The 26,383-nt window shown below is 36.2% G+C and overlaps 1 protein-coding gene across 3 annotated transcripts; it reads right to left on the bottom strand.

Moving 5' to 3' along the window:
* Nucleotides 1–1,809: 1,809 nt before the first annotated feature.
* Nucleotides 1,810–24,451, bottom strand: LOC137387855 (ataxin-7-like protein 3). 3 transcript variants are annotated; one of them, XM_068074370.1, is made up of 9 exons: nucleotides 24,426–24,451; nucleotides 21,596–21,719; nucleotides 17,583–17,718; nucleotides 13,586–13,717; nucleotides 6,366–6,500; nucleotides 6,095–6,175; nucleotides 5,638–5,755; nucleotides 5,135–5,239; nucleotides 1,810–2,082 (listed from the first exon to the last, which is right to left on the bottom strand). In XM_068074370.1, the coding sequence occupies exons 2-9, from the start codon at nucleotides 21,704–21,706 to the stop codon at nucleotides 1,881–1,883; spliced, it is 1,020 nt and encodes a 339-aa protein (XP_067930471.1). In that variant the 5' UTR covers nucleotides 21,707–21,719; nucleotides 24,426–24,451; the 3' UTR covers nucleotides 1,810–1,880. The 3 variants fall into 3 exon arrangements, with proteins under 3 accessions (XP_067930471.1, XP_067930469.1, XP_067930472.1); XM_068074368.1 differs by lacking the exon at nucleotides 24,426–24,451 and adding an exon at nucleotides 24,348–24,419; XM_068074371.1 differs by lacking the exon at nucleotides 24,426–24,451 and adding an exon at nucleotides 24,094–24,151.
* Nucleotides 24,452–26,383: the final 1,932 nt, after the last annotated feature.

Raw genomic sequence — 26,383 nt, forward strand, 5'->3', positions numbered from 1 at the left:
TCAAGAATTACCCTTTCTTTATATAGTGGTAATTTCAAATAATGTTGGCTACAATTTTTTTCTGCTGCTTATGCAATATTTTGTATAAGCAACGATAACACAAAGTTGTTATATATAAATGCTGCTAGGTAGATGTAGTAAAAATTAAATATTTTCAAGTGTTTTCTTTGCAAACAAATTTGATGTAGACATAAAATTTCAAGTCTTGATAAACTTTACTGCATTTTGAGCTGCTCCAATATCAATATAATATCGCTGATATTAGCGGGTTGTAACATGCAATAGATCAAATTTCTTACAAACACATTCGAATAACAGCAATTTAGTAGTGACTAATTTTTATGATGCACATTAGACAATTTAAACCAATTTCTAAAAGATACTCAAACAAAATAAAATGTGGGATCAATAATTTTGTATTAGCTTTATGTTCATCAACTTACCTAAACAGTTCGTTGGCTACATGACTGTAGCATCAACAGTTCACTCACAACATCGACCTCACACCACTAATTGCATATCATATTGTATTATTATTGTATATCGTATATCACAAGCGATTGAAGATTGTTCCACGAAAAAACTGATCTTCGAAAAATGTGAAGACCCCAATGTCACTTTTTTGGACACAAACAGTAGTCACAAAAGTGACTGTTTGTGTCACAAAAGTGACACAAACAGCTTAAAAATCCTTACAACATTCCTTAGAATGATGGTTAAAACGATCGTTATTGATGTCAAATATCTTCCAGATTTCAGAATTGAACAATAACATGTGAACAGGTCAACTTGGCTTACTGTAAGAATGTGATGCCAGGCAACTGCTACCAATCAGGCGATAACAAGGTATTAAACGGTCTAGAACGGCGGAGTGTCAAGCCCCCTCTACTCTAATAGACCAAATGATCATTTCACAGTTTCAATTCAATAGTCTATGAGATTCACTGTTTATGGAATGCATATAACAAGATATATATCTTATACATTTCTAGAAATTACTGAGAGAACAACTCACCTTCCAGCTTCTCTTGTCTAGTACATCGTGGAGCTACTAAGACCTAATGCAAGACTAATAAGACTGTGAATGCAATTAGGATAATTCATCAGGCTATATCGCCACTAGCCACTGTTTACAATATGCCTACAAGGAAGTAGCTGATTCTCATTTTGACTATCAAGTCACCCTTTAGTAATTTGAGAGCATAGAGATACTGTTACCAAGGCGATCAAAATTACAAGTGAATTCATCAGCTCTCGAAACATTCATGAAGGCATACTAATGATCTATGCTTTCAAATTTAAAGCATAGCTGACCGAAAAATAAAAAAAATAAAATAAGAAGCTAACAATAATCTAGATATACACGCATCCATAGGGCTATTAGTGTAGTTGTGCTCTCAATACTAACCATAGAGCTATCACTATAGTGATATTCACAATACTAACCATAAAGCTATCAGTGTAGTGGTACTCACAATACTAACCATAGAACTATCAGTGTGGAGGTACTCGTAACACTAGCCATAAAGCTATCAGTATAGCGGTACTCTCAATACTAACCATAGAGCTATCAGTATAGTGGTATTCCCAATACTAACCATAGAGTTATCAGTGTCAGGAGGATCAATGCTGAGTATGTAGCTATCAGCAAGATCTTCCTATAATTCTACATGCTGCAAATATATAATCCCTCCACAAAGTAGAATTTGTACTTTCATGAACATAGATGTTGCTGTGTAAAAAATACCAGCACGATATTTTTGACCATTTGTCTGCAATATAATACACAAACAGAGAGGTGAGAATATATCACCTATAGAAATGAAATCGCTATATTGACACAATAATAATAATAATAATGCATATATCTCTATATAAAATTAGTCACGGCGTTTGCTCTTCTTTTTCCGACCTCTTTTCCTTGACCCACTACTATTTACAGTACTCGTGCTGTCTGCTGGCGACGCTGTTGGCGTGATGTCTTTGTCCCAAAGCGCAGCGTCACGTAGCGCCTGGATATCTGAATTGTCGTATGTGTCGATATCAACATCTACCTCATCCTCCATTGCCCCTGACCCCTTACTGTAACAGTGCATAAAAACATGATTCTACTTCGAGATATATGATAAAATGGAATGACAACTCTCCCAAAACGAGCAATTACAAAGTGGAGCAAAGAAGATAACTCTTTCAAGTTCATTCAAGGCTGAAAGACCCGGTGGCAAAATAGAAAGTTTTGTAAAACACTAGCATTAGTATTAGCGAAGCAGGAGGGGAACAAGTCATTGTAACTTAAAGAAAGAGAGGGCAAACAGAATTACAGTAGAACCTCGGTTCTCGAACGCCTCGGTTCTCGACCAATTCGGTCTTTGACTAAAAAAATTTGAGATTTGTTCATCTCGGATCTCGGACACAAATTCGGTTCTCGACCAAACCGAAGCATCCGCATTAGAATTAAACGTTCGAAAGAGCTCCGTAAGCAGCATGGAGACATGCATTAACAGAGGGAGAAGCAAGTTACGCTTTATAAATTCCTTACTAAAAGGAAGGAACATCCCTCTCCCGAAGAGATTTTCTAGGGAGATAACCCTTCCAGTCGAGTTACCCTAAATTGTTTTGGAGGAGGATTCTCCTTCAAAGATGTAAAGTAAACGTGCCATTGCTGCTTATATTTTCTTTCTCACATGATTTTTGATGTAACTGATTTGTTGTATTTTTGCTGTTTCATTATCAATTTCTGCAATTTTTGGTATTGTATCTTAATCTTTAATATTTTTGATGTTTTAAGAGCCAAAACATATGAAATGTTTACTTTTGTTTTCTTTTTTCATCATCATAAATAGAAAACCTTTTAGTAAAATTAAACACGATCTATATCTACCCATTTTTATTTATAGTATGTAATATACAGTACAGTTTATGGCGTAAAATGTTATAAAAATACTTTACCGAAGTTGTTTTCTTGACATACATTACATACAATTTACATACATTAAATCTAATAGGAATAATTTTTTCGAATCTCGAACAACTCGATTTTTGAACAACCTTCTGGAATGGATTATGTTCGAGAACCGAAGTTCCACTGCAAAACCTTTCGCCTTTGACATAGATGCAAATAAATTTTCATCAAGCCATTTGTAATGTAGGTTGTATATTTTTAGCATTCGCTTTTAATAGTTTTTAAAGCAATTCTCATTTTGAATAGAGTTGTATTATGGACAAAGCAACCAAAATTTGTACTATAGATAAAACTACTTTTGGGTTTAATTTTCAACATACTAACTGATGATCAGCTTACCAATAATGACTACGTGGGAGGCGTAAATATCAATCACTCGTAATACATGCCAATGGAGTAGTCTCTAACACTAGCATCGACCAAAAGGTCACAGGGTCAATGGCAACGGAATTGCGCTTAAACACGATTGATATATCATAATATATCAATATATATATATATCAACCTTATATAACATATATAATATTACATATCATCCAATATTATACAATTTATATACAACATGTAACTATATTATTATATAATACTAACTTCATGTAATATTATTCTGTGAATCATTTTTCAATTTTCATGTTTCAAGAGAAACAATCTTGTTAAAGTAAGTCAGCATGTCACAGGCTGACTTATTAAAGTGAGTCAGCATGTGACATGCTTCTATAAGTTTCAGATGAATTTATTATGCGAGTTTTTGTTTTACCTAATTTTACTATAATTTTTATACTTAATATAAAATTTTATTCTCTAAAAACTTAGCTAAAGATTGTGCAGAAACTAGAGATATAAACCCGAGATAGAATCCAGAAATAGAATATACCGTAGATATATAGAGTGCTCATGAAATCTATAAGCTAATAAAACTAGTAAACCACTTCCTCGCATCACTTCAAGATAACGTCGCATGCCCCTCTTCACATGCTCCTCCAACTCATTATTATCTTTTCGACAATTTTCAACTACTGTTCCTTGAAGCTGAATCTACTTGTTAAGTGCCTTATTAAGTACCTTGTTAAGTGCCTTATTAAGTACCTTGTTAAGTACCTTGTTAAGTGCCTTATTAAGTGGCTTGTTAAGTGCCTTGTTAAGTGCCTTGGTAGTAGAATCATACCTTGACATGCGAGTGGCCCAACATACGAGAAATTCGAGATGCAGTGGAGCACCGGGTTACGGCGTACCTGTCTTACGGTTTTTGCCTTATGAAGTTTTCCGGCCCTTCGTTACGGCATTTTCCTCGCTATGCGCCATCAACAAAAATGTCTCTCAAAATTCAAATTTGGAAGTCGGTGTGCTGCATACATAGATATAGTAAAGGGTTTACTATATTTATGGCTGCATACATTGGAATCCCAAAGATACCAAGATGCTGTTAGCTGAAATCCCTACCACAATGCGTGAAAGGAATACGATGCACTCACTTCAGTATTTTTGATGTTTTGTAAAGACATCATCTTATGAAAGCGAAATTGCGAATTTAAAAATATTGAATTTACTGTGCATTTTAAAGTTTAATATAATATTTGCTATAAACTTTAATTCATTATTATAATGAATAATTATAATACACGTGTTTAACTAGATAACTTCAGTTCGTTAGCCATGGATCCTAAGATTGATAACGATGTTAAAGGGAAAAGAAAGAGAATGACTTGTGCATATTAATGTTACACTTTATTACAGATCATAACCACTAAATAGATATTTGTTATTTTGTGAATGTAGGTCGTGAATTATAATATAACACGTTTGTCCATCATACTATCCGGTTTATGGGTGTTTTTTCCATAGAATGGGAACGGATTAATTTGTACTTAGTTATTTTGTTTAGAAAATATCGAATTTAGATACGAGAACATTGACATAAGAGGTCAGTTCCAAAACGCATCAAGGTCACATGTGGAGGTATGACTGTAGTAATATAATCTCAGTAGAGAAGATAACTCCAAAACTTCATAAATAATTGGCTGAAGCCGCATAAACCTATAAACCCAGTTCCTATAAACCAACTTTCTGGAGGGTGTTCTCGCATAAAGACATACAGTAACAGTGAAGGGCAGGTAGCAAGTTCTAGTGATACTAAAAGTTTAGCTTCCATTGCTTGAAACAGAGAGAACATACCTTTTTATAGTGGCCATATTGGATTTGGACAGCATGGGCTGAGTCAACAAAATCTGCCTTACCGCCTGCCTCATTCCATCTGTATGTACTGAGCATTTGAGAGAGCTGCGAAACAGACAAACAGTGAAACTAGGAAAAAAAGAAAGCATGCACATATATACAGAACCTGTACAGATGTATTATACATGTGTACATCTATAATATATGTACACACATCTGTATAGAAACCAACCAACTAAAGAGCCTGTGAAGCAGCTGTATGAACTCCCATGAACACACAGACACACATAAATACCTGCACAAGCGAAAGCAAAAACGCATACATGAACTCGCATGAGCCCACATGTACATGTGTGTATCCAGACACACAGAATCGCACGCACAAACATGAACACATACATAAAACTGCTAGTTATGATGAATTCCAAGCACTATCAGCATAGAGGTATGTGAGAGCACATCACAATTAACTTTGGTAAGATAATATCTATACAAACACATACTTTGCACAGAATCTTTTGTTGATTGGATCAATGCTAGCAGCGCAGAAGTTTTGCAAAAAGGATCCTCGTTGTTCGTCGCTCATCCCATCCAGTACGGCATGGCATTCTCTCTGCGCCTCTGGGAAAAAAATTCATGAGCAAACTACATTGAAATACTGGAGACCTGAACTATATGAGAGAATATCACATGCTGTTATAGATCAAACGCAACCGTGTTGCCTACTAAAAATATTTATTAAATCGTATAGCTATTTGCTAGAGACAACTCAACCTGCAACATTCTTGCTTTGAGCAGCCATAGTATTCAAGACCTGGATACGCACAAAAGATTTACCTGCTTATAACTAACCTAAGCAGAGCCGGATAACATAAGCATGCTACTTTGAAGGGACATTGACCAGACTAACCATAGAATACAGCCAATGCAGTTGAAACCTACCACTATACATGGTTTTACCGATGATTGGACGAGACTTAGAGGTTGGCCTTCCACGCCCCCTGAATCCAGAGTTCTGTTTCTCCTTCTTCAATTTCTTGGCTAGAAGAAAACAAAAGCAAACATAAACTGCAAAAGGTATCTAGTAAATCGAGAGAAACCAAACGCTTTCATGAAGTTAAACCATTGCAGAATGATAAAGTCATCCAGTTCAGTTATAATAGAGGTATCTTTGACCATAACAACAACATTGGCATCCTACAATCTTACAACAGATCAGAAAGTCACTCACAGCGTTTAAGTGCAGCAGAGCTCCAATCATTGTCATGCTCATCTCCAGCAAGGCTGTCATTATCACTTCCTTCCTGCTTGTGAATGTTGTTGGCTATCCTCCGGCTCGCCACCCTTGATGAGCACCTGCCCATACCTGTCAGTTACATGTTGGTATCATGCATTTATTTTCCTCATGGTAATTTCTTCGGGTTCATGTGAAAACATGTGTCGCTGACTACCCTGACCTCATGAGCAATTATAACACCTACACATACCTGGATACAGTAACTACTCCATGTATTACTGGATTATATAGATTATACGCATGTCATTTCTCTTACAAGTACGACGAGATTTCTTCTATTCAAATAGAATTTAAGAAGTTGCTCCTAGTTAACACTTTATATTATATGGAAGTTTATACGAAATACAAAGCAAAAACTTAATGTTATCTGGAATTTACGTTATAGAAGCTATATGTTATAGGAGCTATGTGTTATAGGAGCTATATGTTATAGGAGCTACATGTTATAGGAGCTATATGTTATAGGAGCTATATGTTAGAGGAGCTACATGTTATAGGAGCTATATTTTATAGGAGCTATACATTATAGGAGCTATACGTTATAGGAGCTATACGTTATAGGAGCTATACGTTATAGGAGCTATACATTATAGGAGCTATATGTTATAGGAGCCAAATGTTATAGGAGCTATATGTTATAGGAGCTATATGATATAGAAGCTTTATGTTATAGGAGCTATATGTGCTGAGGAGCTATATGTGCTGAGGAGCTATATGTGCTGAGGAGCTATACGTTATAGGAGCTATATGTTATAGGAGCTATATGTTATAGGAGGACAAATACAATCTATACAGTTTTAGTATTTACGAAAAATGCTTGTTATACAGCTAGCAAGCTACATATAAACAACATATTAAATATATATATATATAGCATATTAAATATATATAGCATATTAAATATATATATATCATAGTATATATATACAACATATTAATTATATATAGCATATTAAATATATATATAACATGGTATATATATGACATATTAAATATATACGTATATAACATAATAAATATATATAACATATTAGAAATATATAATGCATATTATATATAATATGCATTATATATAATATGCATTATCACTTAATCTTTGCACAAACATATATTAGATTAATATATATAATATTAAATTTATATATATAATATATACTAGATTTATATATAAATATATATACAAGCACTAGGTAATTTTCGCACAGACAATTTATTTTTAATCAACATATACATCATTCATCATTGTAATTATTAAATGAAGGTGTTTGTTTATTTCTGTATGTGCTATAAGTTTATGCTATAGATACATATATTTATAGCATTTTGGGAAAATCTGGGCACGTAATTTTCTTCCACTAAAGTTTTTTTATAGTAAATTAGTTAAAGCGTGAAATGTGGATATTTTAACCCATCGCCATTAAAGTTGACCATTGCCATCAGCAGGTGTAATAGGCATGTACACAATTATCCCATTGTAGAGTAATGTGGCTGCTTGGTGTAGTGGTTAGCTTGCCAGTCCGTAAAACTGATAGTTGAAACCCAGTGCAAAGCAGGTTTTGTTTGTCGGTATTTTGTCGCTATAACTTAACACACGGTTGACAAATGACCAACAGACAAACACAAAAATTTATATACTGTAAAACCTCTATTTGAATGCCACCTCTATTTGCCCGCCACCTCTATTTGACCGCCACCTCTATTTGACCGCCACCTCTATTTGACCGCCACTATGACAATTTTTGATCTTTATGAAACCATAATATCAAGTGATTAGTTGAAAAGTGTTCACAAAATCGTATTAATAATGAATCCTTTACAGTTTACATCCATAACAATCAATTTGCTCATTCTCAAACTCCAAAGCTTTTCATTTTATTTCTTCGTTCAAGCTTTGAAAGCAACACCATAAAAATAAATAGTAACTGTCTCATGCTAATAGCAGTTCCTTGTTTAAGGCGGTCTTAATACTTCCAAGAAGATGTTTATAAAAGCGGTTTACATTTACTACGGTTCGTTGTATGACTAGTTTTAGGTCAAAGGTTACATTTACCGTGGTTCGTTGTATGACTAGTTTTAGGTCAAAGGTTACATTTACCATGGTTCGTTGTATGACTAGTTTTAGGTCAAAGGTTACATTTAGCGAGTAAAAGTTTTATACATTGCATTTGTGCAAAATGCAATGCGTAAAAGCTTTGCTGTGTCGAAAATTTGTTTGGACGCTAATATCGACTAATACAGCAGTGAAAAAAAAGTTGAGGTCGGAAGACATTGTGGAAGGTATTGGGCAACCAGAAGATATTCATTCTAACGAAAGCAACAATCAGAACAGAGCTATCCGAGCAAATGATGCAGGTATTTTTGTGTTGAAAACTTCAATTTTTGATCCTGCATGTAATAAAAGTATGGTTTGTTTATGTCACTTGTTCATGAATATACATTTGTAACATTTGATAGATTATCATTATATAACTTACATATTTGCAAATATACCCTAGGACACCCTTTTTAACTTACATATTTGCATACCCTAGGGCACTTATATTTCGCTAGTATTTAGTTTCGTGAGTAGCATACAGAGTAAAATTTTGCAGCAACTTAATTTCGCAGCTCTGATGAGTGCGAAAATATAGTGATGTGAAAATAAATGCAGTGGAACAAACATAATTAGATTCTTCAGGTTCAGTTCACCGATAAAAAAAATTTCAATTTGGTTCTAGTTTGTAATTGTGAACCGCAGGTAGAATGGTGTGGGCAATGTCGATAATGCAATTTGATCGCTTGCTGCCATTTGTTTCTTGGACTATCAAACTAGTATTCTCTGGGGCGGCTGGCCGGCTTCAGCTTTTTGGAAATTTTTCACAGCTAAGTACAGTCAAACTCAGATAACTCGCCCTCGGATAAAATGTAACATTTCCTCTCAAACACAAGGTTAACTCAAACGGATTTGTTTGGTCAGTTCCAACGCGATGATAAATTGCTTCAGATAACAACTCGACCTGAACATCATTTATTCAAAAAGTTATTTGCCCAATGGCCATGGACACGGTTTCTATCGCTGTAGAATATCACTTCATTCCAAGCCATAGAGACAAACATCAGTAGTTCTTAGGCGTCATTATTGTCATCATCAGCGGCAAAATACTCTTGTTAACGACTTTTATAAAGGTTTGCAAAAGATCAAGTTTTACCAAACGCCCGCTTGGCCATGTCCCATCGAAAGCGTAAAAACCTCCGAATGAACTTAGAATAAAATCCGCAAAATTGATCTTTGTTAAAACGCTCAAAAGAAAAAGATGCTTTTTTCTGAGCGTTTTAACTGCGGTCAAGTTATGCCTAATTTAATTTAAAAACGTGTCGTCAGTCATTTCACCTAAATCAAAACAAATCTAAAAAAATAGAACAATGTTGATACTTTCCGATAAAATTTTTTAAAACGTCACATGAGAGGCCCGGCTGAGGCCCTACATGAGAGAAACCTGTTGGGGGCTTACACCGCCCCCCTCCACACCCCTAGGTGTTCATAACTAGTCATCTAACATTAGCCGCCCTAACTTGCAACCAGTGAATACAGGTCTGACTATCAATGAACAAAGCTATTTAATTTCGAGTTTTCGCTCGTTTGTTATGATAGTTTAGTTTCGCACATGAAATTTTCGCGAGAGGATGACTCCGCGAAAACGTGAAAGTTAGATGAGGCGAATACTCAAGTGTCCTAGGGTAAGTATATAGCCTAATATTTGATAGCATCATTCTGGTAATCTGATTTTACAATTGATCGACGCTTGTAACTCCTCTTCTATTGCACATTGAAAGCATTAGCAGTAGTAAACATATCAATGAATAAATATTGATATAAATAAAAATGTCTTCAAATTTAGAAAATAAAAATTGAAAGCTCGAACAAATTGCAAAGCAGAACACAGGCTATAATATCATCTCAGGTTAATTACAAGCAATAGATATCAACTGGTAGAGATACTTCTCGGTTTCTCAATGCATATCTATTAAGAGATCTTTGATAAGTTGAAGGTAAGTTAGCAGATTTATTGCATTCAGAGGGTTAAAAATCGCTCCACTGGAAAGAGAGGGCAAAATATAGGCGACATTCACTTTTCCCATAAAAGGGCTAAATTTATCTTCCCAAAATTCTGTCGAGCTATTTGAAAAATACAACCTCAGCCTCTATTTGACCGCCGCTATAGAAAATGGGTTGAAAAATAGAGAACCATGGCGTTCAATTAAAGGTTTTACGGTATATATATACATATACAGTAAATATATATATGGTAAATATATATGTACATACACGTGTATAAATATCTATATGTGTGTATTATATTAGCCCTCATGCTCTCCTTGTCCACCACTACAATATTTGGCTGGTTTGTGAAGACATCTTTGTCAATGCAGATGAATGCTTTGTTGCCAACTTTTTAGTTCTACGGTTTAATACGTTATATATAATATAAATATAGATATATTTATACATATATATATATGTATAAATATATCTATATTTATATTATATATAAAATGTATATATATATATACATTTTTTATATAATATAAATATAGATATATTTATACATATATATACAGTCAAACATGGATAACTCGTCCACGGATAGCTCGAACACATGGTTAATTCGAACATTTCCTTTGGTCCGTTCCCACGTAATGATAAATTGCTATAGATAACTCGAACTCAACACTGTTAATTCGAACTGTTTTTTTGCCCAACGGCTACCGAAACGGTTGTTATCGCTTTAGAAAATCACTTTATTCAAAGCCATAGAAGTAAACTTCATCTTTTCGTAATTCATAAGCGTCGTTATTACCACCATCGGCAAAATATTTTTGTCAACGACTTTTCTAAAAGTTTGGTGAAATTTGATTTATACTGCGATACGATGAATAGCACGGGCTAGCTGGGTTACGCGCGCAAGGATTTTCGCCACGCACATACAAAACAAAAATCGCATGTTGTTCTGTATGTGCGTGGCGAAAATCCTTGAGTGCGTGACCCGGCTAGCCCGTGATGAATAGTTTTCCGACGTTGATTCCGTGTTGAATCAACGTCGGAATGTTGAATGTTTAAAACGTCTTAAAAAATGTTGTAATTAAACGTATACGTTGTCTGAGCTACAAAAAACTATTCATCGTTTGACCTAAACACAGAATACGTGTGTACATTCAATAAGTATCTATTAAAAAAGCTTGAGTGATATAGAATGTACCGTAAAACCTCGTAAAACTTCTAATTGAACTGCCTCGGAGTGTTGCTCTTAACGAATCCCAGGTAAAGTAAGGTAATCTGCATAAACTTCACGAAAAAATGGCAAAATTGATCGTGGGTAAAACCCCAAAAGAAAAAAATGTCTTTTCTTTTGAGCATTTCAACAACGATCAAGTTTTGCCAATGTCAATCTGAAAAACGTCCTGGCAATAACATCACCTCAAACAACAAACCAATCTCAAGTGATAGAAAAATCTCTATACTTTTTCATGAAAACGTTTTAAACTTTACATTAGAAGCATTTAATTTGAAACAAGCCATTTGTGCTTTTGATTTATATTATAGTTTGTATATGTACATGTATCTACTAATAAATAAGTAAATATATGGACTTGTGACAGTGCTCTGATAACTTGAATGCTCTGATAATTCGAACACTTTTGCTCGGTCCCTTGAAGTTCGAGTTATCCATGTTTGACTGTATATGTATAAATATATCTATATTAATATTATATATAATGTATTAAACCGTAGAACTAAAAAGTTGGCAACATTTTATTACTATTTAGTTTCGTAGTTTAAACGACTGCACTCATCAGATAAAATTTGCCTAATAGAATATGCTATATATATGTAAGGTATACATAATCAGATGGTTTAAAAGATTAGAAGGAATTACTAAGAATTACCGATGCAGCTTGTTGTTAAGTACAATCTAAAACAAATTATTGAGAATTACATATATACGGTAGCTTGTAAAATTATTACGTTATAATTATGTTATTAATACCCGCATATAGGGTGATACCATGCATAGGACTGCGTCTGTCTTATACATGGTATCTACGTCTGTCTTATACATGGTATCTACGTCTGTCTTATACATGGTATCTACGGGTATTTAAGTATTACGTATTGTGTGTATTACGTGTAATGTAGCGTTCATTAAGCTAGCTTCTGACCCGACTCTTACTGTAGGAGAGATTTTACTAGCTAATCAGGCAAGTTACTCCAGTTCATTGGATAACTATTTTATTACCCATGCAATGCCGGGTATTCATCTAGTACATATATATATTCAATACCGGTATGTATTGAGTTAGTTATAAACGCTAACTCAACTCAATTGCTTCTGTATTCACAAATGGTAGAAACTGAGTATGAAAATATGAGTATTGAGCTTAACAAAAGAGATTGCCCTTAACTGAAAATACTCCACAGAGAAGTGACATGGTTTCACAATGCCTTGATGCTGCTTTTGCTCAATGTCAGGAAGCAATCAAACAATAATAGAAACATACCGGGTCATGTTACAATGCGCGACCACCTACTTATATTTTATACTACTAATTTTTCACTTGCTAGGAAAACATACGCAACATAGCTCCACTAAAATAATTATATCTTAAAGCCACACAGAATACCACTGCCAAGTAATACCGATAATATACATGTATTTCAAAAAACTGTGTAATGAGTTGATGTTTGCAGACAGTATTATATGGAACTCAGAGTTGCTGTTTGTAGACAGTACTACATGGAACTCAAAAGTTGCTATTTGTAGAAAGTACTATTATATGGAACTCAGAGTTACTGTTTGTAGACAGTACTATATGGAACTATATGAAACTCAGATGCCTCAATATCTTTTGATTTAAACAGGTCAAAGAAATCTCTTAACCAGTTAAAAAAGATTGTTGCAAGAGAATGCTAAACCGCATTCAATCACACCAGATAACAATATTAGGACATTTGTTAGATAGTTTCACTTGTATATAAGTCAGAGAAAGAACTCGATTTAAAACAACAAAACAACACCTAAACTTAAGGCAATACATTAACTATACATTGCATGAAACCATAGACTGATTGACTAGCACAGCGATTATCTCCCCATGGACTGATGAAGGCCACTCACCCATACACTTCTCGAGATGCGGTGCGAAGCGAGAGGCTGCCATAAGCCTGTCACAACTTGGACACACACACTCTAATGTGCTCTTCTTAAGCTCCTGGCCAAAGATGTCGAGTCCGGGCACATCAACTATCCCTTGAGGGAGAAAATAAGGACTGATAAGTGCAAAGGCCGGGCACATCAACTATCCCTTGAGAGAGAAAAGAAGGAGTGATAAGTGCAAAGGCCGGGCACATCAACTATCCCTTGAGGGAGAATAGAAGGAGTGATAAGTGCAAAGGCCGGGCACATCAACTATCCCTTGAGGGAAAAAAGAAGGAGTGATCAGTGCAAAGGCCGGGCACATCAACTATCCCTTGAGAGAGAAAAGAAGGAGTGATCAGTGCAAAGGCCGGGCACATCAACTATCCCTTGAGAGAGAGAAAAGAAGGAGCGATAAGTGCAAAGGCCGGGCACATCAACTATCCCTTGAGGGAGAAAAGAAGGAGTGATAAGTGCAAAGGCCGGGCACATCAACTATCCCTTGAGAGAGAAAAGAAGGAGTGATAAGTGCAAAGGCCGGGCACATCAACTATCCCTTGAGGGAGAAAAGAAGGAGTGATAAGTGCAAAGGCCGGGCACATCAACTATACCTTGAGGGAGAATAGAAGGACTGATAAGTGCAAAGGCCGGGCACATCAACTATCCCTTGAGAGAGAAAAGAAGGAGTGATAAGTGCAAAAGCCGGGCACATCAACTATCCCTTGAGAGAGAAAAGAAGGAGTGATAAGTGCAAAGGCCGGGCACATCAACTATCCCTTGAGGGAGAAAAGAAGGGGTGATAAGTGCAAAGGCCGGGCACATCAACTATCCCTTGAGGGAGAAAAGAAGGAGTGATAAGTGCAAAGGCCGGGCACATCAACTATCCCTTGAGGGAGAATAGAAGGAGTGATAAGTGCAAAGACCGGGCACATCAACTATCCCTTGAGGGAGAAAAGAAGGAGTGATAAGTGCAAAGACCGGGCACATCAACTATCCCTTGAGAGAGAAAAGAAGGAGCGATAAGTGCAAAGGCCGGGCACATCAACTATCCCTTGAGAGAGAAAAGAAGGAGTGATAAGTGCAAAGGCTGGGCACATCAACTATCCCTTGAGAGAGAAAAGAAGGAATGATAAGTGCAAAGACCGGGCACATCAATTATCCCTTGAGGGTGAAAAGAAGGAGTGATCAGTGCAAAGGCTGGGCACATCAACTATCCCTTGAGGGAGAAAGAAGGACTGATAAGTGCAAAGGCCGGGCACATCAACTATCCCTTGAGGGAGAAAAGAAGGAGTGATAAGTGCAAAGGCCAGGCACATCAACTATCCCTTGAGAGAGAAAAGAAGGAGTGATAAGTGCAAAGAAACTAGACTGAAGAAGCTGACTAAGAGAGCAGATACTTGAAATTACCTACATACCAGTGAACTAAAATGAACCAATGGGCTACATACCAGTGAACTAAAATGGACCAATGGGAAAGATTTTACATGAAAACAGAGCACAGCGTTAATATAAATTGTGCTTAGTACATCATAAGTTACTAGTCAGTGAATGAAACTCACTGAGTTGCAAAAGAACAGGGGCAGATAAAGCATTAGGTAAAACATTCAATAGACAACACAAATTATTTAGGGGTGGTAAGCCTGACAATAGCTCGGAGTTTTTTGTATTTTCAAATAGCTCGGAGGTGGGACTGTCACGTACAGCTTTTATCAAATTTTCTAGGGTAAATCAGACACGCTGATTCCGGTTTTGTACTCAAAATAAAGATTGGTCTACTAACTTTCAGAGTAATGAAGGCTTTTTTCACAGCGTTTTAATATCGGTCTTGAAAACAACACGATCAGCACAACCAGCTCCGCCGATAAATATGTGACGTACGCTAGCTTTTTAGGAACGCAAACTGGGAATGTTTTTGCCAATTTAGAATAATAGAGATGAGTGTCTTAAAACTCATTATTATTTAAATTCAGCCTTCAAAATAATCTGTCTTTTCTGAAAGGTAGATAAGCTTATTAACATTGCATACTTAAAAATAAGCTCAAAAAAGTGCAATAAAAACGCCAGCTTGTGATCAAATCGCACTTTTTTAAACTCATTTTTCTTGGCGTTCAGCCTATTAAACATCCTGTAGCAAGCTACCAGCAATTTTAAATACATTGCAGTTTATCTACCTTTCATAAAAAACAGATTATTTTACAGGCTGAATTTAGATAATAAGGGGTTATAAAACACCCATCTGTATCATTCTAAATCTGACTAAACATCCCTAATTTTTGTTCCTAAAAGCACATATTTATGGGCAGTGCTTGTTCTGCAGATTGAGTTGTTTTCGAGACGCATATTAAAACGCTTTAAAAAAACCTTCATGGCTTTGAAAGTTAGTGGACCAATCCTTATTTTGAGTACAAATCGGAATCAGCATGTGGAATCAGCATTTTTACATAAAAAAACGATAAAAGTTGTACGTAGCAGTTATGGTTTAAGATAGGTGGGAGGTGGATGTTTAAGATAGCTCGGAGATGGGTGTTTAAGATAGATCGGAGATGGGTGTTTCAGATAGCCCGGAGGTGGGTGTTTAAGATAGATCGGAGATGGGTGTTTAAGATAGCTCGGAGGTGGGTGTTTAAGATAGCTCGGAGGTGGGTGTTTAAGATAGCTCGGAGGTGGGTGTTTAAGATAGCTCGGAGGTGGGTGTTTAAGATAGATCGGAGATGGGTGTTTAAGATAGCTCGGAGGTGGGTGTTTCAGATAGCTCGGAGGTGGGTGTTTAAGATAGCTCGGAGGTGGGTGTTTAAGATAGCCCGGAGGTGGGTGTTTAAGATAGCTCGGAGGTGGGTGTTTAAGATAGCCCGGAGGCGGGTGTTTCAGATAGCTCGAAGGTGGGTATTTCAGATAGCTTGGAGGTGCTTGTTTCAAATAGCTCAAAAGGTGGGTGTTTGAGATAGCTCGGAGTTGGGTGTTTAAGATAGCACGAAGGTGGGTGCTTAAGATAGCTTGGAGGTGGGTGTTTAAGAGGTTCTTAGGAATAAGACAGAGTTTAAAAACCAAATATTTTAATAGCCTCGCAGAAGGCGTGAAGCATATATATGTGAAAATTGGATGAAAAAAACTAGATAATCTGGAGACGAATAGCATTTACATGAACTAAGACACACGCGCAATGAAAAAAATGATAGCTTCCAAGTACAGCGAATGAATCTAAGCAGAGACCAGAGGTGCACATAGGGATGAGATGTGAAGGTGATGTGTTTCAGAAATCTACTAGCTGTAGTACTAACATACAACTCAGCTAGTTGTACTACTAATATACAACTCTACTAGCTGTAGTACTAATATACAACTCCACTAGTTGTAGTACTAATATACAACTCTACTAGCTGTAGTACTAATATACAACTCCACTAGTTGTACTACTAATATACAACTCTACTAGCTGTAGTACTAATATACAACTCCACTAGTTGTACTACTAATATACAACTCTACTAGCTGTAGTACTAATATACAACTCCACTAGATGTAGTACTAATATACAACTCCACTAGTTGTACTACTAATATACAACTCTACTAGTTGTACTACTAATATACAACTCTACTAGCTGTAGTACTAATATACAACTCCACTAGTTGTAGTACTAATATACAACTCCACTAGCTGTAGTACTAATATACAACTCCACTAGTTGTACTACTAATATACAACTCTACTAGCTGTAGTACTAATATACAACTCTACTAGCTGTAGTACTAATATACAACTCCACTAGCTGTAGTACTAATATACAACTCCACTAGTTATACTACTAATATACAACTCTACTAGCTGTAGTACTAATATACAACTCCACTAGTTATACTACTAATATACAACTCTAGTAGCTGTAGTACTAATATACAACTTCACTAACTATAGTACTAATATAGATCTCTACCAAATAAGGTGAGGATGGAAAAATGAATATGGTAAATTTACTCACTGAATTTTTCGATTGACTCCTTGTCTGTCTCCTCAAGGAACAGCACACCTTTCTTACACATGCGATGAATTTCAAGAGAAAACCCAAATATAACATTGTCGATGATGTCATCCAGTACCGAAGCGATTGCCTTTGACTGAAATCACAAAATCAGATCAACTCTAATTTCACAAATAATTGAAGAATCCTAGCGATGAGCAATTTCCACCCATGACATCAGACATATGTAAGTTTTAAGAAGCGCACATAGAGCAACCATGTTTGAATATCTCATCAAACTCACTTCATCTAGTAAGTAGAGAACCCATAACCTCCTGAAAGTAACCACCATTGTATATCAAAGTAACTCTACACGTAGCAAGACAAAAGACCATGATTACATGAGATATCGATTTCACTAAGAGCTGAAGTGGATACTGAACATATTTTCTTACTACACATTTGATTGCCTCGCTTATTTTTAGAAATAAGAGTAAATACTGCTGTCCTCTATTGCTGAAATGTTACTCCACACAGTTTTGTGTTTGTATATGATATCAATCCATTGAGAAATAATTCTCATGAACTTTGTATTGAACAACTCCGTCTAACACCCCTGTGGAGTCAACAACTTAAAACGGTTCAATCCTTTCAAATTTATTCAGCTAGCATACAAAAAAGATTAGGGAGCTGAAAACTTACCAAATCCAGCTATACAACCTGCATAGCCCTAATTCCAGCAGCTATTTTGGGAGAACAACTCAGATTAAAACACAGACCAAAGGCGCTGGCTGCGATGTTAACCTTGAAGGTCTAAGATGAAGTACTATATGAAAAACCAGTAAGCCGATAGTGAACCTGTATGCCTTAAGCGAGGTAAAACTACAGATGGTAATTACTGAAGCTACTTTGGCACTGTTGGGCAGTTACGTCAAGAGTGCACAACTCTCAACAAAATGCAGAGTCAATTATCATTACATACAGCATATGGTACATTGGTTTTTAAACTTTACGTACATGCACTTTCAAGCTAATTCATTCAGTTCAAGCCATTTTGTTACAATGATTATATAAAATAAACATTTTACTTAGGTTTAGATATTACTTGCAAGCTCTCATAGGCCATGGTTTTAAACCAGTGGTTCTTAACCAGGGGAGAATTTTGGGATTTTAGGGGGGAAGTTGGCAGTTTGCCAAAGGGGATTTCCGTGGCACCAATTTTTCTTATATAAAGGGCAACGAGGAGTGAATGAATTTCAGCAGTTTCAACAAAGCCAAGATCTAAAACTGTGGAAGAGGTAAGGATTGCTACACTACATGCATATATTACAACCTGCATATTACATACCTGCAATATTAATTGTTCAGGTACTGATTTGGTTTGCATAAACGTATAACATTTTGACAATTTGCTCTGTAGCCTAACATATGTATGATGTTTTGCTCATGTAAATATTGAACGTATTCAAATAATTTGATTGCATATCTCATATTGTAGGTGTTAGAAATGTCAAAGACAAAAAGATGAACATATGATGATTCTTACCTTAACTATGGATTCACTTGTGTGATTAAAAGCGGCATCGAAGTACCACAATGTGTTTTGTGCATGAAAGTGCTCACTAACGACTCCATGAAACCACATCAACTTTAGCAACACTTAAGAAATAAACATGGAGAACACATGGATAAATCAAAGACGTTCTTTGAAGCTAAAGAGAGAGAACTCAAGCGGGCAAAACTGGATTCCACTGGCAGTTTTCATATCCATGCACAGACCATTACCGAGGCATCCTATGCTCTGTCTTACCGTATCGCCAGAAATAAGAAGCCACACACTATTGGTGAAACATTAGTTAAACCTTGTCTACTGGAGTGTACTAAGATTATTCTCGGAGACACAGCCGCTAAAAAGATAGCTGATTTATTCCTCTCAGACAGCACAGTGAAACCGAGGATCAAGGATATGCCTGTGGACATAAAGAGGCAAGTAATTGAAAAGATCAAGTCATCTCCCATGTTCACCATTCAACTTGATGAGTCCACTGATGTTGCTAGCATTTCACAGCTGATGGTGTTTGCACGCTATGTACACAGAGAGACAATTGAGAAAAAATTTCTGTTCTGCAGTTCTCTAACAGAGACCACCACAGCTGCTGATGTTATGAACCTGGTTTCTGACTTCTTCAGCAAAGAAAATCTGGACTGGGGCAAACTAATTGGAGTTTGCACTGATGGTGCTCCAGCCATGCTTGGCTGTTGTGCTGGATTTGCAGTTGGTAAAAAAAAGAATCCTTTAGTGGTGAGTACCCATTGCTTCATTCACAGACAAGCGTTAGCAGCAAAAACTCTTCTCAAAGGATTGCAGGAACACCTCTCTTCAGTGATTAAAGTAGTAAACTTTATCAAAGGCTCTGCCTTGCAAACACGTATCTTCCACAAATTATGCAAAGATATGGATGCTGTGCACTCATCAATATTGCTCCACACCAAAGTTCAATGGTTATCAAAGGGTAACATGCTTCTTCGTTTCTTCAATCTACGAATAGAGGTCAATGAGTCCTTGAAAGCTCATAACAAACCCAAACTACTGGCTTCAATGCGAGTGGAAGGCTTCCATAAGTGTCTTGCTTACCTGGTTGACATATTTGGTTCAATCAATAAAGTGAACACGATGCAAGGTAGAGACAGAAATATGTTGAATGTAACTGATAGTATTAATGCATTCAAGGACAAGCTCCAACTCAGGGTGGAAAGACTGGCTACTGGGAATGTAAGAGTTTCATTTCCAGTTCTGCATTCATTAGTTGACAAGAAAGCTCCTTCCGCTTCTTTGCTAACCGACATAAAGCATCCAAAGTTAGATCCTAGGACAGAGCAATTGATGAGCCTGACCCGAGACCCTTTCAGACGCAATGTCCACGAGATTCCGGAACAGCTTCAGGAGGAGTTTTTGGAGCTGACAAACAACTCTGTATCAAAAGATGACGTCAAGGAGCTATCAATAGAGCACTTTTGGGTTCAGGCCCGAAGATTGTATCTCAACATAGGTCTGGCCGCTTTCAAGATGCTCATACCATTTGCTTCCACATATCTTTGCTAGTCAGCATTTTCAGCAATGTTAACCAAAAAGAGCAAATCTAGAAACCGCCTGGAAGTAGAAGCTGACCTACGGTGTGCCCTATCTACAACAACTCCTAAAAACAAAATTCTGGCCAGCTCCAAACAAACACAGAAATCGCACTAGTCTGCTGACTGTCCTACAATGATAGATATATTGAGTTTCAATATACATTCATATTTAATATTCCATGTAAATATGACTGTAATAAATGAATATATACATGTTTATATATGTATATAAGTTATATATGTAAATAACGTTCACTATCTAGTTGCAGTGCATTATTTGAAGGAGTTGGGAGTGGGGAATTTCTGTCTTTAGGTTTGGAAAAGAGGGAATGGGGCAAAAAAGGTTAAGAACCACTGTTTTAAACAGCTTCATAACAGTACTAATATATGCATTGAGCTAGCAGTAAATAGCGTAACAATTACTGATAACATCTGTAATGCAAACAATAGGTCAGAGCACCAGGGCTAATGATATTGCTATAATGGTATTTTCCTTTTCTAATCAAAACTTTGACTCATAAATCTAGTTTGCAATAAAATTTGTCAAATCTAGTTGATATTAGTAATTTTGGCATATAAAGGAGAACAGAATGTAGGAATTTGAACGACATATGTGTAGTTTCATTTGCTGACCTTAACATAAAATCTCTAATTGATCCTCACCTTTATTTGAATGCCACCTCTATTTGACCGCCACCTCTAATTGACAACCACTATGGGAGATAGGTTGAAAAACAGACCGTCATGGCATTCAAATAGGTTTTACGGTTATTACAAAATACTAAAAACCTAGGAAAGCAAAAAATTCGGATTTTTATTCTGTAACGAGTAAGCGGCTAGTATAAGAGTGATTCATAGCAATTTAGGCAAGCGCAGAATGTTATTAAGTGAGCAAAACCTACAGTCACATCTTGCTGAGTTGCATCCACAGACGGATCATCATCTAGCCCAAGTGAACCAACAGCGAATGAATCACTAAACAGCTCATCCGGTACTGTCTGTAGAACCTCCATAAGTCAGCATAAGCTGCGACCCAATAAAAATATCACAATTGAACATATTTACCGCCTCCACTCAGGTATTGTAAAGCAATTCAATATAAAGGCTATTCAACAGATTTGTTTGGAATACTATGGGCAAACTCAAACAACTTGATTAGTTGCCTTATATTTCCATCACTATGGAACATTGTAGCTGGATGCCACCTCACCTGTACTAACAGTATATATTACATTAGCTGAATTGTAGACCATGGCAAGTAGGAAAATTAGCTGTGCTTCATGCTAGCCATCTACCTTATTGCACTATCATGAAAGGATGTATTGGATTTTAATGATGTTAGGCTCTAAACCATGTGACATGTCCTCTTTTTGCCAGGGTATTTAAAGTGTCTCCCCTTTTGATAATGCAGAAATACACAGTGAAGTTACGCTATATCAGCTCGTTAGCCTTTACAAAAAAATGCGCTTATGCCAAGATATCAAAACACACTCAATAGGAAGAAGTAATTTTGCTATGTCCAGCTTATGCAGATAACGTTTTCTTGGCAACAAGCTCAAAAATTTAGCAAGTGGTATGACTATTAATACAATCAAGTGGTACAACTATTAATACGCATTTTACATTAATGTGGAAAATGTAATCAATGAATGTGTGCCTTCTAAGATACAAAAACAATCCTCTCATCAGCCATGGATAGAGAAACAAGCTGAACGACTATTAAAAACAGTGTAAAACATACAACAAAATGAAGCAAACTGGTTTGCAAACATACATACATTAGTGAACATGAAAAACTTAATAAAAAAAATTAATAAAATTATAAAAAAAAAGAAAAGCTTAGTATCTCTTTGATAAGTTATTTGTTCCTTTGCAGGAGGGTGAAGCCAAACCTTTTTTTAGATATTTGCAAGAAAATTGCTCAAATGATGTTGGAATCATTTCTGAACTGAGAGAAGGTGATATGGTTGCTAAAACATCTATTGAAAAAGCCAATATGCTAAACCAACTATCTCAATCTGTCTTTATTTTGGATAAAAATGATTGCTTACCTGCAACAGTTGCAGCTCGTTTTAAAGACATTAATTATATAGAAATAACTGAAATTGGTGTATTTGAACTTTTAAACGGTATAAAAGTTGGCAAAGCTGGGGGTCATGGCAACATAAAAGGAATTATACTAAATACTTTTTTACACCCTCATAAACAATAAACACAGCAAAATTGCCATCGGTGTGGAAACATGCAAAAGTGGTGCCCATTTACAAGAAAGGTTCGAGGCATGATCCTGCCAACTATAGGCCAGTATCACTGACTAGTGTCCGTTGTAAGTTACTGGAACATATTATCCATTCCCACATAAGTGCCCACCTAGATAAATTTAATATTCTTACAGATGTGCAGCACGGAGTTTGTGCTAAACGATATGGTGAAACACAACTCATTTGCACACTGGACGATCTAGCTAAGAACTTAGATAGAGACTTGATTAAAAACATTTTAAAGGCATTTGATTGTGTGAATCACTGAAAATTGGTAAATCAGAATATCTATCATAGTAGATACTATCATTTTTAGAGAATAGAACTCAAGTAGTTGAGGTAGGAAATGAGCTATCAAATATTGTGTCTGTAACTTCTAGTGTGCCCCAATGTTTGGTGCTCGGCACATTAATTTTGCTTTTTATTAATGACCTTCCAGATGAAATAAAATCTCAGTGTAGACTTTTTGCAGACGATACTCTGGTGTACGCAACAAGAGACCAAGCCAGTACATTGCAATAAGATCTGCATTCATATGAGGCTTGGGCGAATCTCTGGCAGATGAGTTTTAATCCTAATAAATGTTACCCCCTTTCAGTGGGAAAATCTCATGTCATGTCGAATAAAGATACTTTTTTTCTTAAGTGCTCAAAAACTAGAAAACGTATTATTTAATCCGTATCTCAAAGTAAAGCTGCAGAGCGACCTAAAATGGAATATAAACATTTGGAAAAAATTGAATGTAAAGGAAATCGTTAATAGGGATGCTTAGAAATGTACTCCGAGATACAGATGCTCGAACTAGATAAGTTGCATATACCTTCTTAGTAAGACCAGGTCTCGAATATGGATGCATGGTTTGGGATTCATACCTCAAGAGAGATGTTCTAACATTGGAGCAAACACGGAACATAGCAGAGATTTATATTTAAAAAAAAGAATTGTTAGATTTAGTAACTTAGGAGAGAGTAATTCTTCTGACTCGTCGGAAAGTCTAAATATTTTTTTGTAAAATCGTTGGAGGCGATATTAATTTTAATGTAGGAGTGAAAGTTAGGAAAAGTGGTTTGGATGAAGACAGGCCTCCTGAATTTTCTACTCGACTTGGAAAGTATTACTTGCCCTACATTAATACTGACCAGCTGAAACATTGTTTTTTTTGCTTTTGACGGCAAAGGAAGTTTGTGTCGAGATTGAGAAGCTAGCTTGATCTTTTAAATAGAGTTCCACTATTTTTTTCCCTCCGCTGGAGGGTCTTGTGCGAAAAATGTTTATTTGATCTGAAGCCCAATGTTTCTTTATAGACAACATGTTATACTCACTATATAACAAAGAAAAATCAATTACAATATTTTGTTCATCAAAATATGAGTAATCTATCATTTATACATACTTGTGTATTGTAATTAATCAAAAATATTCAACACGATTTACATGAACATCAATATACAGATGTATATGTTGCACTCACTCGTTTGCAAGGTCGTTTGGCATGAGGTACTGTTTTCTCAATTTTGCTGCTTATGGGCGCCTAGTTTTGCTACCCGCAATGTAATGACCTTGAAACTACATTTTCGTACATTTACAACTTTGAATACAGCATGCAAGTATTAATAATGATTGGCTCGCTACAATATTCAAAGCTGTTAATAAAATATCTACCACGGTAATTACAATTGTACGGTACATAAACGAATCACTGACCTCTGTTACCAGGTTGTATAGGTCAGTGAAGCGAATAGCCGCTCCAGTATATTGCATGTTTATTATCCGAAAAGCTAAATCCAACGATCTTATCGACTTACCGATGACGACAGCGCCTCAACTATGGTAGGCATAAGCTAAACCACGCTGAGCGATGAGCGCTACAAGTGAAGATTACTTTTTCTTTAACACGTGTGCGCGCGCGAGAAGGGGTAAGTGGTCGCCTTAGAAGTTTTAATCATAGCCAGATTGTAACAAAATATAATGGCAATATCTAGCCATCTAGTTTTATATTGCTGATTTTATGGTTCACATTATCGGTATCGGTATAAATAGATCCTGCAGATATTCATATGAATATATTGTGCAGGCCTCAAGTTTGTACAATCAAAAGTATAGACTAAAATTACAACCTCAAAAACAAAAAATAAAAAAGCTTATTGTATGACATATATATCTCCGAGTTTCATATCTCGTATAGTTCTCGGAAGGAAGCTATTATGGTACTTGTTGTTATTTGCGGTTAAATTCATGGGCTGCGAGGCACGCTGACTTCTAGTGGTACAATGATCTTCATTTTTATTTTTACTAAAAAGCTCAGGAAACTTGTGTGATATTGCTCCTGGAGACTCGGAACAGGCGTCTCTGATCATTTTATATAACAAACATTTACGCAAGTTGGTTCTACGTTCCTCTAACGTCTCCAGGTTCATGTCTTTAATTAAGCCAGTTATACCAATATCGCGACCTTTAACATTGCAAATAAATCTTACAGCCTTTCTCTGAACCGCCTCAACCTGGTCAACCTCGTATCTCTTGTACGGGTCCCACACCTGGCATCCATACTCCAAAATAGGTCTAATAAAGGATTTATATGCAAGTAGTTTGAGAGCTTTAGGTGCACTAGATATAGATCTCCTTAAAAATCCTAGCATTTGACTGGCCTTTTTAACTTTGCAATCGATGTGATACTGCCACGAAAGGTCACTAGATAGCCACACTCCCAAGTATAGTGAATGGGTTTCAAACTGTAACAAACTTCCATTTAAAAAATATGGCAACTGGTCGTCAGAACATGCAGAACCTGAAAAACACATCACCTTACACTTTTCAATATTAAATTCTAGCTTCCACCTCTGAGACCAATCGAAGACAGCGTTTATGCTATTCTGAAAGTCGACAACAGTAAAGGAATTATCAATTGAGGCATAAACTATAGTGTCGTCCGCAAACAAACTAATATTACAATCAACACATTCAGACAAATCATTAATATACAATAAAAACAATTTAGGCCCCAAGACAGAACCCTGGGGTACCCCACTTGTAACACAACGACTCTCACTATTTACCCCTTTTATCGTAACTCTTTGAGTTCGCCCGGTTAAAAAATGTTTAATCCAGTCAACTAAAAAAGGACTAAGATTGTAGCGTTTCAGTTTATTAATTAAAAACATGTGAGGGACCTTGTCAAAGGCTTTTTTAAAATCTAAAATTAAAGCATGAGTTGGTACTTTTCTATCCAAAGCTTTTGCAATTGAGTGAATGGTAGATGTCAGTTGAGTCTCACAGGAGAGCCCAGCGCCGAAACCATGTTGAGAGGTGCTAATTATTTGATCTAGTTCGCTATTCAGTTTATGTAAAATGATGTGTTCCATAATCTTGCATGGAATGCTTGTCAGTGATATGGGCCTGTAATTCCCTGGAACTGTTCTGTCACCCTTT

Source organism: Watersipora subatra, chromosome 2 (genome assembly GCF_963576615.1).
Source record: "Watersipora subatra chromosome 2, tzWatSuba1.1, whole genome shotgun sequence".
NCBI classification, from domain to species: domain Eukaryota; kingdom Metazoa; phylum Bryozoa; class Gymnolaemata; order Cheilostomatida; family Watersiporidae; genus Watersipora; species Watersipora subatra.